At 41.5% G+C, this 13,152-nt stretch overlaps 1 protein-coding gene across 4 annotated transcripts in view; it reads right to left on the bottom strand.

Annotated features, from left to right (window-relative positions):
- PCMT1 (protein-L-isoaspartate (D-aspartate) O-methyltransferase) overlaps positions 1-12,460 on the bottom strand; it is a 61,003-nt gene extending 48,543 nt beyond the window's left edge. For 2 of the 4 annotated variants that reach the window (XM_065402274.1, XM_065402273.1), the window contains exon 1: positions 12,232-12,391. In XM_065402274.1, the coding sequence (XP_065258346.1) occupies positions 12,232-12,286 (55 nt within the window). In that variant the 5' untranslated portion in view covers positions 12,287-12,391. Of the gene's footprint in view, positions 1-12,231 lie in introns of all 4 variants that reach the window. The other 2 variants (XM_065402271.1, XM_065402272.1) reach the window with 2 other exon arrangements.
- Positions 12,461-13,152: the final 692 nt, after the last annotated feature.

Below are 13,152 nucleotides of genomic sequence, written 5' to 3'. Positions count from 1 at the left end.
TCTACATTTCTTCAGCACCTTCCATTCAGGGGAATCTCAAAAATGCTTTATGAATGTTAGACTTCACGCCACTGATTATTTTATTCTCAATTTATAAATGGAAAATCTGACCTTCGTAAGTGACTTGCCCAAATTCAGACAGTATGCGGCAGAAGCAGGAATAGCAATTAGATCTCCTTGACACAAACTGCTTGATTTAACCACTAGATAATGCTCCCTCTTGATAAATATTTTGATCTGAATTATAAAAAAAGAACACTGATTTATATAATGGGCTGCAATTCCTCAATAGAATGCTACTCCATTTTTCAAATAGTGTCCACTGTACAGTAGGTATTATAATTAGCCCACAGTAACACGTCAAAAGATTTTATTAATCCACAGGTAATAGTAGCAGGAAGTTTGGGAAGAAATATGCCACAATATTAATAATTAAGAAAAAACAAGTTTTGGTTTTATAACAGTCTTGAGTCTTTGACGGTATCACAGATTTCCCTTTCTTGAGGCTCAGGCTCACAGTAAGAGAAAGGCAGAAGCTCTAAAGTTTTTGGCCCTCTCAGGGTGTCCCGACACTGCTGTATGGAGCATGACTCCCAGCCCTGGCAGGCAGGCAGACTTGTGCGGACTTTGATCAACGTAGTGAGCTAAAAATACCAGTGTGGACATGGCAGCCCTGGCCACAACTTGGACTAGCCATCAGAGTTCAAGCCTGCCCGTCCCTCTGGGTCGGAGCGCAGGTGGCTAGCCTGAGCTGCAACATCCACCTGCTATTTTTAGCTCACAGATTGAGCAAAGATACCTCAAGTCTGTCTACTTGGGCTGGGAGGCATGCTCCTGGTTGCAGTGTAGACACATCTCTGAAATAATGAAACTTCAACGCAAGCCCCCCCATCATTCACCCACAAGGTGACCAACTCCCGGTACCTTAGTTCCATCTGGAATGATCCCTACCAGTTCCTGAATCGCTCAGGAAGCAAAGAACTCCCATAAAAATCCATTAGTAAAAGCATATACAATAAGAACTTGTCTTGGAAAAAGTGTCATCCCCAAGTACAAACAAGCAAGGCCACTAAGGCCAAAAACATCAACTCAAAATAAAATGTCCAAATCTTGAGGGCAAACTGGTAGATAGATGACAGGGAAATAAATGCTGCATGAAAATATATTTAAAGTAACTTTCCTATTTAAAGATACCACACACAGGATTTCAAGCTCCTGGAGAGTTAAGAGATGAGAATTAAAAGAGTTAAGAATACTGGTAGTGAAAACACTAGAGAAAGAAGAGATACTCTGATGTAGAATAGGTTTTGATCGTTGGTGAACTAGTGAGATGCCAGAAGAGTCAAACAGGCACAAAGCAATTCAGGAACTCCTTCACCAACTGTGGATAAAGCATTACAGCACTGACATAATGTGCTTCTTCCAGGAACCAACTGCGCTTGAAAAGTTCCCACCTTGATTTCTTTCAAGAGATCAGAGCCAAGAATGGAAATCTCCTTCAACTATATCTTTAGAGTACATATAATTAAAATATACAAATTAAGTTTATTTGCTTTTTTTTATATTTAAGACTTATTAAATTTTTTGTTCTATGCAGTAGAATAATTCAAATTTTATTTTAGACTGAGTTTCCCTTTTAAAGGGGATATTAATAAATGTCCCTGGGATGTGAAACAGATTTTACTTTTTTAAAATTAGACATATTTCATGTCATATAAAATATGAAAATACAGGTATAAGGAAAAAAAGAGAAACCAAACACTGTAAAAACACAAAAAGAGAGACACCATTATCAATAATACAGGAAAGAAGAAGCTGAATGAAACCAGAAAGGAAAAGAAAATATAACCAGAGATTTTTTTTTTTTTTTAAATCAATTTTCCCCAAGGAGAGCAAGAAAGTTTTCCAGGCAAGTCTCTTCAATTTCTACTGAATCTAAGCTTTATTTCAAAAAATGTCCTAGCTCTTATAGTTGTGAAAAAAAGACTTCTGAACAGGAAGTATTAGCTAATGCAGTGCTGTCTTCCTCTGTCTATGCAGACAGCTCCCATGTGTCTGTTGTTGTTCATAACTTTTTCAAACTGCAAGATGCAGAAAATTGATCAGAATACGGTCATTTTTAATTACTGTATATAGTCGATCGTAAGCCGGTTCGTTTATAAGCCAACACCCCCACCCCAAGATGGATAAGAAAAAATGGAAAATTGTTATGACCCATTAATAAGCCAACCCTATAATTCAGGGGTTGGCAAACTTTGGCTCCCAGGCCATCAGGATAAGCCGCTGACAGGTTGAGACGGTTTACCTTGAGCGTCCGCAGGCACGGAGGTAAACCTAAGTAAACAAAGTGTCCCAGCCCGCCAGCTGCTTACCCTGATGGGCTAGGACAGCAACTGGTGGGGAAATTTTTTTTGGAGGGGGGGGGGCGCAGAAGCTGAGGGTCAGGGGAGTAACCCCTGTGACCACCCCCCACATGACCCCACCCCTAGCCCGGGATCCCCACACTCTCCCCATCCCATCCCTTCCCACCTTAGCTGGGGCGGGCCAGGGGAGGATTCTCTGGCCTGGCCGGAGCTGCTCTGGGTGTCATGGCCATAGCGTGTTCCGGTGAGCGGGGCTGAGCGGGGCCGAGCGGCGCAGCCACAGCATGCTGCGGTGGGCAGGGCCGGGCGGCGCAGCCACAGCCTGCCAGCCCTGGAGCTGCAGCTGCTTCGGAGGCTGGGGGGAGAGCAGCGTGGCCAGAAGCAGAGAGACTCTGGCTCCACTTCTTCCCTTGTGGCTCTGCTGTCTCTCCTTGCCCCCTCTGTTGGGGAGAGGGACTGTGTCCCACCTCTCCCTCTCTATACCCGTTCATAAGCCGACCCCCTTCCCTGATGCTTCCCTTTTTTACTAAAAAAAATTCGGCTTATGAACGAGTATATACAGAATCCTGTGAGCAGCCACAAAATTGACAAGAATGAAGTCAGTTTCACTCTACTCCTACTTAGGAAAGCTGGAAGCAGAAGGCACTGAAACTACTCGCTGAGGAGAAAAAAACAAAAGAAAGGCAAGCTAGAGGGGTTTAGAAAGGTAGAACAGTAAAAATATCCTCACAGCATCCAGAAAGCCAAAGGAGAGTAACGGAGATATCCCCCAAACATGACAGCCAGGAGGCTGGCAGAGGGGCAAGGTAAAGACTCACACAGCATCCTCATAAAAGCCAGAAGACAGGAAGTGGAGAAAAATGCTGCTTTGTAGCTGTAAGTGGGGTGCTGGGGAGCTTCAGTTTCAGACACCTCCTAAGCAAAGCCTGCTACAACAGGGGAGGAAAAGGTTTGGCATCTCTTCCAGACCCCTAAACAGTTTCTACCTACTATCCTTCTAGCTTTCATATAGATCTGTGACTAGTAATTTTTGCCCTCCAGCAACAGGTATCAAAACTGTTGCAACCCAAACCTGAATAAGCAAGTGAGATACTGATGGAATTAATTAGAAAATATAAGTACAATAGAGAGAAATGAGGCGGCAGAAGAAAGAAATGGGAGATGAAAATATGTAGTGGAGCCGGGGAAGAGAGTATGCCAAACTGATCCCCAGGCTTCCTGATATGCAGTATCCCAAGAACGAAGCCTGCTAGCCTGGGTGAAAAACTGTCTGTGCTGCCAAAGCCCCCAAAGCCACAACTCTGAAATGTATAGTATTTAGAGTGTTGTGTATTGCATTTATTATTTTTTCTTTGAAAAGTGCAATTACTAAGGCTGGTTGAATAGCAGAAAAATGTTGACTGTATACATGAATTAATCCAATACACCGCTACCTCGATATAACGCGACCCGATATAACACGAATTCGGATATAATGCGGTAAAGCAGTGCTCCGGAGGGGTGGGGCTACGCACTCCGGTGGATCAAAGCAAGTTCAATATAACGCTGTTTCACCTATAACGCGGTAAGATTTTTTGGCTCCTGAGAACAGCGTTATATCGAGGTAGAGGTGTATTTTATATACTATTAATTTAACTGGTATTTGGCAAATATTCACTAAGTTATATTTGACCAACAAAAGAATTGGACAAATAAAACAAGTTCCTCAGATAAAGAAAAAAAAAGTGAAGTGAAGCCAAGAAAGGGGAAGAAGATATAACAAGAGCCCAAGATGCATTAGTAGCTTATTTGATTAATGTATTTAATGAATTTCACAGGTGATGAACAAGATATTAACCTTTTTTTCTTCTTCCTATTAGGCCACTCCAAGTAGTAAGTTACATGTTTTTAAAATGTGTTAAGTAAGAAGATTATGTTAAATGCAGAACACAACTTTTTCATTCCATTAAATTGCAGGAGTGTGGTCTGTAGTATATGTGGCAACACAAACATTTTTCACTCACATTAGCAGGCTTAGTCCCTGGGCTAAATGTCAGGTAAATTTTTCAAACATCACGAATTGGTTTTCATTTTAAGAAAAACTAATATGTGATAACTGTACTAGAGAAGCAATTTAAGGAACAACCAAGCATTTGAACTGATGATCAACAGTGAGAGCAGGCAACTGAACATCTATTTAAGGAGTTTGCCACAATATTATCCAGTATAAACCACTTAAAAGTATTAGAATATTTAACAGACAATAATTCAAACAGGACTTTGATAATTAAGACCTGTATTATGGTTTACATAACACTGTTTATCTTTCCCCACACAAAGACAGTGAATTTACCCATTTGCCATCACTGCATGTATATTTTGGAGGATGTAGCTGTTTGAAATCCTAAATAAAATTTTTCTCCAATGAAAATTATGAAGAACTCCTTACTAAGAGGAAAACATGTTGATTTTAAATTGGCCTGATGTTACTTTAACTTTTCTTTCATCAATGGCCAGTGTGGATAAAAATCAATGATTTTTTTTTTTATTTAAATCAGATTTTTTGATCAAATGCTTTTTGAGGAAAAAACCTATGTAAAGATAGTTTTAATTAAGATACATTATAGCTCAAAGATATCTCATCATGGAATAGGGATTATAAATTCTAATTCTATAGTATGAGACAATATATTCACGTAATGTTTAAGAAAAGTTTTGTAAATGAGTTCCAATAATTCATGGATTAGGGACCCAATCTTATGGGGTCCAGGGGCTTCAGTATAGATTTAGGTTAGTCTTTCTATCTACCCAGTGCTCAGTCTAGAAGATACCATCAGAGATGCTTAGTTTTGCAGTTCTCAAATTGTGGATTTGTGTCTCCAGAGATAACATGCTTGTTAACAGCAAAACTGTTTTTAAATATATAGAGAGGTGAGAAATAGACCTCAACCCTATTGTCCCTCTGCAAATTTGTGTACACAGAGTCAATCCCTTACCTCTCTCTAAAAGTGAAAAGTTTCAAAAAGTTCAATGAATAGAAGATTGTTGGGGGTGGAATAGATCTGGACAAGGAGAAGAATTCTGGAGATAAATGTGAGATGGGAGGGACAGGCAGTAGAAACAAAAGTGAAACTATTTGAGCAGCATATTCCAGAAGTCTTGAGGTCTTTCTGAGTGTAGCCTTCATTGATTTCAGATCTACCATACCATTCTCTCACTAGAAGGGAAAACCTATAATGGCAGCAGGCCGTAAAAGAGACCCAGTTTGGGAATATTTTAATGAAGTTCCTCTACCTGTGGGTAAGACAGGCAAGTGTGCAAAATGCAAACAGTGCAACAAAGAAATGCAAGGCCTGGTTGCCCTAATGAAACATCATGAGAAGGGTTCCTTCTCAGGAGGAAGCTGCGTTGAAGATGACGAAAGGAACATGTCTGAACATGCAGGATCTTCAGGTTGGTAAACTTTTTTATTTCATACTTCTTTCTTAAGGACTGTCTATGTTCCTTCTGGACTATTCTTGAATTCTCATGTTTGAGCAAAAAATACAGCTGTTACTCTATGGTACTAATTTTAGATGCAGTTGTAATAAAAATAAATAAATAGCTGAAATAGGCAGATCTTCCTGTTACAATTTCACCTTTAAAGTAGTACTGAGTGTCAGCGAATGCAATGAGTAATACTAAATGAGCAGTATGGTAATAATAATTAAATAACTGCATTGACTTATTTTGTTTAGAAGAATCCATCCTCAACATACAGGATTCTGAAGACTATCCACCTTCAAGATCACCATCATTTTCTATAGTTTCAGAGTTATCTGCCAATGATAGTGTTTCAGTCACATCGTGTATGTTACATAGCCACAGTATATCACCTGTAGCAAAAAGGGGGGGGAAAAATCATCCAGAAACAACCATAGATATATTTGTGATAAGAAGCAGCAGATTACAAAAAGAGGTAAGTGATGAAAAAATTGCCCGGTTTGTTTATGCAACAAACTCTCCTTTTCTATGTAAAGAAAGAATCGGGGGATGGGGGGAAATCTAACTTTTGATGTCAAGCTTTATAAATATGGCAAAAATAGGCCATGTAGTGTATTAAGGGTTTATTTTGTTCAATAAAAATAATTTTATATGCTGTTGTGTGTTTAATTAAATTCCAGTTATCATTCCAATGCAGCTTGACACAAAAGATGAACAAAACATTAATCCAGTAAATAAGCAATATATCATTCATAATTTTCTAACATACTAAAAATATACAATTAATGAGAATCTGAAAATGTTAAGCTATATATAATTACTTAAATAAATGTATATAGTTTATAGTGGACCCTGTTAGGCAGCAAAAAGATGTATCAAATCTAGTGTAAAGGCTCTATTTAGCTGTAAATCAACATGTAATGCTTATATCAACCAATGAGAATGTACCTTTCTTCAGAAAATAAAAAGCAAAAATGGAAAACTTGATCAAAATCAGCAATTTTAATCAAGAATTTCAACTTGGTGACTTAAATAATGGTTCAAATCAATCCATTCTGTGATATTTCTATTAACACTCAGAATAATATTAGCCGTTATTGGCTCATATTCAATTTGTGATTCACAATAACCCCCAGATCCTTTTCAGCAGTACTACTTCCTTGCCAGTTAATTCCCATTTTGTAGTAATGCATTTTATTTTTCCTATGTGTAGTACTTTGCACTTTTCTTTATTACATTTCATCTAGTTGATTTCAGACCAATTCTCTAATTTGTCCTGGTTGTTTTGAATACTAATCCATCCTCCGACGTGCTAGCAATCCAGCTTGATGTCATCTACACATTCCATAAGCATACTCTCCACTCCATTATCCCAAGTCATTAATGAAAATACTGACTAGTACAAGATACAGGACAGACCCGTGAGGCACCCCACTGGATATGTCCCCAAAGTTGGACAGCAAACCATTGGTAACTACTGAATACAGTCTTTGAACAAACTATGCACCCACCTTATAGTACTTTCATCCAGACCACAACTCCCTAGTTTACTTATGAGACTGTCATGTGGGACTGTGCCAAAAGACTTACTAAAATCAAGGTATCTGACATCTATGGCTTCAGATGGGAAATCATCTTAAAATATGCCTCACAAAAGGCTTAAGAGAGGACCATAGAAGTCAGGAAATATGTTCAGAAATCTGCCAGCAACTAAGAAGATGGAAGGTTCTTTACTGAAGAATCCCTACAATGATGAAATTGCTGCTCTCAAAAGACACTGAAATGATTTTAAGAAGCTTAACATCTGTGAAACAAAATCTTCAGATAAGTTATCTTTAGCTTACTTGAGAGCAGAGTGACAATTATTTGTGAACAGCCTGCCTATGTTACTCAGGTAAAAGCATGGGTTGAAAAATTCACTCATTCAGGGAAGGCAGAAATCTCTCTCAAGTGAGTGTCATCAGCTACTCCAGAATCTGAGCTTTCATTTAAATTTTATATTTTTTAAATTAAGTTGATATTTCATAGTGCTGTGAAGAAAACCATCCAAATGTGAACCAGGAGGGAAAGTAACAAGAAGCAAGCAAAGATATAGAGATCAGTATTAGACAGAACCTTGAATGCAAGGATGAAGCAGCTTGATGAGAGATCAGATGGGAAGCTAGTGGTGGGGATCTGAGAATGTGTGGGGTGGGTTATGGCCTGAACAGCAAGCATGTCAGTGGCATATTGCAAAAAGAAGCAAACAAGGGAAATTATTTTTGCGGCAGCATACTGTATTGCTTGGAGAGGATAGAACAGGAAGAAAGTTAAAGAGGTAATTGCAATAACCTACGTGAGACATGACTAGGGCAGGGACCAACATTTTAGCTGTGGAAATGGTGAAGAGGTGGCAGAATTTGGAAGTGTTGTATAGCGTGAAGCAATATGATTTGACACAATCCTGGGTATGAAAGACAGGAAGGAAATTAGGATGACCCCAACATTATAAGCTTGAGCAACTGAGAGGATAGCAGATTGGTCAACAGAATGAGAAAAGTGGAAGAGAACCAGTTCAGAATCCTACAAAGAGCACTTCACCCAAGCAGCAATCAATGAATTATGAACTATTATGCAACTCCTCTCCCTTTTTCTAGGATCACTACATGCTTTAATACACCAGTAAATTAAATGCTAGTTAAAGCTATTTAAGATTGACTAAGTATATCTATTTCAAAAATATTTTCAGTTTACTGTAACTTTTCAGTAAATTACACTTACTGGGCTTAAGTTGTCCAGGACTGATCTCTGTTCAAAGAGGAAATTGGTTTCTGAACATTTGGGGAAAGAATGTTCAGCTACTTCAAGTGAGAAAGAAAACAAATTGAGAATTTTTTTTATAATGGTTAAAAAAATGGATTTCTTAAGATGGCACTAGCATTGGAGCTGGGATTCAAACAACGCAGAAAAACCAGCCTTCAATGAGAAATGCCTTTGAATGTTCCATCAAAAATTATTCTCATTTAGTAGAGTTGAAATCTGTTTGTTCACAACCAGCATTTCTGTTGTTTGTTTTTAAAGAAAACCTGCATAACATTTTAAGCAAAAGGTACAGCAAGCTAACCGTAATAAGTTAGCTGGGCAAAAATTTACTGAAGGTTTACAGTGCATGAGGCATTGGTCTCTGCAAAGTCTCTTGTTCAATCGGTGGGCATCTTTAGACGTACTATTGTGCACTGAATATGAGACAGGTCTCTGGGGCTCTCCCCTTTTAGTCTGCACCTTCTAAAGGTATGAAACCAGTGGGTATGTCTACAAACCATCTGGAAAGCATGATTTCCAGCGTGGGTAAACACACACACTAGCTCTGCTCTAGTGCCCTAAAAAAGCGTGGCTGAAGCAGCTCAGGCTAGCCACTCATGTATGATCCTGCCCAATCCCTTGGGTATATACTTGGGCAGCTAGTCCAAGTCACCATGGCCACACTGCGTTTTTAGTGCGCTAGCTCGATCAGACCTAGCACATGAATGTCTACCTGCACAAGGAATCCCACCTGCAAGCTACTGTGAAGACATACCCAGTAAGACAGGCCTCAGAAGAAATTCTGGCCAGATTCAGTGTGCAAGTACACAAAGCAAAAACACAAGGACTGATCTCCTACTATAAATGATTAATACCATTATAGAACAATGACAGTTCTACAGTTAAGGTCGCAACTGAGTGAGGAAGCTTATAATTGAATAAAGTTATACTAACATGTCACGTTTTCTCATACTAACAGCATGTTCTGACATTTAACCCTTTAAAAATGATTTAAGAACCAGCTCAGCTACTACACACTAGCCTGACAGAGTAATATTTGTTTTCTTTTTATTTATCCTAGGATTATATACATGCATAAACACACAAATTAACTCAACATCAAGTTTATTGGATCATTTGTGTTTTGCCATTCTGTCTCTTAACAAAAGGTACATCATTGTATTGATAACAAAGCTATAAAAATAAAAGAATAAAGTTTTAAAAAATACAATACACAGGTGAATTCCTTCCCAAATGTTAATTTTGAAGCAATGTCTAGAACCCTTTCTTCTGTAGCCTGCATGCATTTTCCTTCACTGCAAATTAGAAAAATATATCTAAGTTATTTCTATTAATAAAATGTGTATAATGGAATTAAACTGTATGTGACTCTGCAGATTTTTTTTAAAAGTCTGTTTTATCTATGCTAGGTCAATACAATATTAAGACTTATTTTAATTGTTGTTTCCTATTTAGAATTTCTGGCCTCAATCCTGAAGTTGGCTCCACTCAGACAGATCTCTGCACGAGCACAGAGAACAATGAAGTCAATGGCACAGGCCTCATTGCACATAATAGCTTTGAATAAATTATTAACTATGTAATTCAGATTCTCTGCAAAAATACTATTTCAGTGGTGTTAAATAGATATCTTAATGAAAGCACTGAAAATAGAAGTACAACTTAAATCTCTTTACAGATATGTATTTTATATTACTATTATTTCAACTTCTTCAAAGTAGAAGTTTCAAAATCCAATTTACTTTTTACGCTGTTTGACATTTTTGCAATTCTCTCATCTTAGAGAGAGCAAAGCAATGAAGTCAATTTCACCTTCAGTAGGTTTGGAAGGATTAGATTTTTATCAGTAAATGTCAGTGTGTGTATGGTGAAATCAATGTTTACTAATGGACAAAAAAAATACTTCCAGCAATAATCATTGAAGTTTGCAGAGAGGGAAAGTAAGAAAAATACTGCTTGACAACTTATTAGAGTTTGATTTAAGGATATTTACTTTGTATGTTTTGACATGTGACGTTGCAAATTTGTGTTTTAATGGTTAACAAGCTTTAACTTTTTGAATATCAACTTCTATCATCATTAAATAATTATTGCCTGACAACCCCTATAATTTCCCAGAACTGTGAATGTTTACATTGATGAAAATTGAAACAGTGTTTAAAAATAAATACATCCATCAAAATTATAAATAATAAAAATCAAATTCTGCCAAGCCTAGTGATGAGCAATGACAAAGGTAAACACTAGAGAAAGGGAAAGGGCTCTGAAATAAAGAGGCTAGGAGATATTACCAAAAACTACATTCTTCCCTCCCTGTGAAACAGAGTGACTGAGAAACAAGCACCCTTGCAGAACCCAGAATTGCAGAAGTAAAACAATGGAGGCAAACTACTAACGCAGTTTACAGAAAAATTATGTCCTTCTTGTGGCCACACTCACCTCCCAATGTTTAGGAAACTCTGGGAGGAAAGATCCTTTCCCCTTCCAGGAGGTAGGAGAGGGGCACTACAAATGTATCAGTCAAAGGCTAATATGAAAAATGATGGAACTTAAGCCTACCAGGCTCCTGATCTTAACTCCCTACCGTACCTCCTCTCAATTTGGATCACACACACAAACCAGCCCACACCTCCCCTCGGGCTGCAGGTCACTAAAACAGAACACAGCTGTGGGCATCAGTCCCAACCTTGCCGCACCCAACACAGGAGCAGTGCAAGCCCTGGGGAAAATGAGAGAAAAACTGCACCTCAGATGGGCACTGGGAAGGTGGGGTGATATCAGAGGAGCCTGTAACCTGGACGGCCCACAGGCACCAGCTGAGCCCCGCGCTCCCTGAGGAGGAGGGGACCGGAATCCTACCAGCGCGTTGCCCTGGATTTCATTTGTGCATCGCGGCCACAACCAACCACTCCTCCCCCCGGGATTTAAGCCGCTAAAAGCCACGCGCCGGACAACGTCCAGCGACACCGATACAAAGGGACCGTGACACGGTGAAGTACCGCTCCCCGCAATGGCCTCAGGCCATTCAACGCTCCCAGCCAGTCTCCCCCGCTATCCCTCGGACCCAACGGCTCCCCGCCGGGGCTGGGTCCGGAGCCACAGCGCTCCCCGCCCCGGTGGGGGATCCCGCCCCGGCTGCCCGCCCCGGGCACGCGCCGCCTGAAGCACGGCGCAGAGAGAAGGGAACACGAGACGGCCAGCACCGGCAGGCAGGGTGACAGCCGCCGCCGCACGGCACGCCCCCACTCCCGGCGGCTGCAGCCCAGGCCGAGCCTGGAGCGGGAGAGGAGCCGCCGCTGCATCCCCAGCGGAAAGCCGCCGCCCTCAGACTGGCTGCGCAGGGAGCTACCCGCAGGGGCGGGGCTGGTCCCCCCAACACACAAACCCAGAGGCGGCGGTGGCCCCGCGCCCCCAGCGGACAACCCATCCCTAGAGCCAGGTTCCTCCCGGCGCTCCCCGGCCCGCTCAGTGACAGTTGGTCTCTCCCCAGCCCAGGACGGAATGTGACGTGCGTCTTGCCGAGGAACGGTAACGGCCGGGGGAAGGGGTTGTTGGGGCCGTGCGCGCCGGGGCCCCTCCCTCGCCTGGCCGGCCCCAGACTCACTGCGCAGGTTGTGGATGAGCTCGGAGTGGCTGGAGCCTCCCGACTTCCAGGCCATCGCTAGACACACTCTGCGGAGCAGGTAGAGAGCCGCCTTCAGCGCCGCGACTGCGCAGAGAAGCTTGCCTAGGAACGACACAACCTCTAGCGCCGACACAGGCGCCGCCTCCTCCCCTGCCGCGCGCCCGCCGTGGGGAGGGGCCGCGCGCCCACCGCCCCGCGCGCCCGACATTCTCAACGGCCGCCAGCTAGCTCTGCGCATGCGCACCCATAGAAGGGCAGGGAAGAGGGGTCGAATATCTTCGCTTGGGGGCTGGTGGGGATCGGGGGAAGTAGAAGTCGCAACGTTCTAGCTGCGTCACTGTAGGTGTTGCACACATATAAATTATATATATAGGCGAGGATATGTGGGATCTGTTTGAGGAGAGGCTGCATGCAGTCGGTTTTAGGGGGGAGCTGGCAGAGGCAGTGAGAGCCACAAGCAGCATGCTGCTTTACAGCGCCGCCTCAGCAAAGGCTGGAGTGTTTGGGATTTTGGGGATGTGTGGGAGGGTTGGTTCAGGCCTGTTTTAAAGAAAAGGGCAGCTGTGAAGTTTGAACCTAAAGCCAGGCTTCCGCGGAGTGCTGTAGTCCCAGTTCTCGCCTGTCTCTCGCTATTAAATGTATAGCACAACAGTAGCTTTTTCTATGGCTTCCGTCGTGGCAATAGCTGAGTGACAAATATGGCGATTTCCTGCAGTGTCCTTGAAAAACCTGATTCAATTAAATTTAAGTATCTTTGGAATCAGTTGTACTAAATACAAAAGTTATGTATGTTTGTAGGTCAGTATTGTATGTACCATGCCTGGGGGGTAGATGTGAACCCTTGGAATCTGTTAGTCTTTAAGGTGCCACCAGACTCCTGGTTGTTTTTGTAGATATAGA

Source organism: Emys orbicularis, chromosome 3, assembly GCF_028017835.1.
Source record: "Emys orbicularis isolate rEmyOrb1 chromosome 3, rEmyOrb1.hap1, whole genome shotgun sequence".
NCBI lineage: Eukaryota > Metazoa > Chordata > Testudines > Emydidae > Emys > Emys orbicularis.
This window is presented reverse-complemented; position numbering and strand designations above follow the sequence as displayed.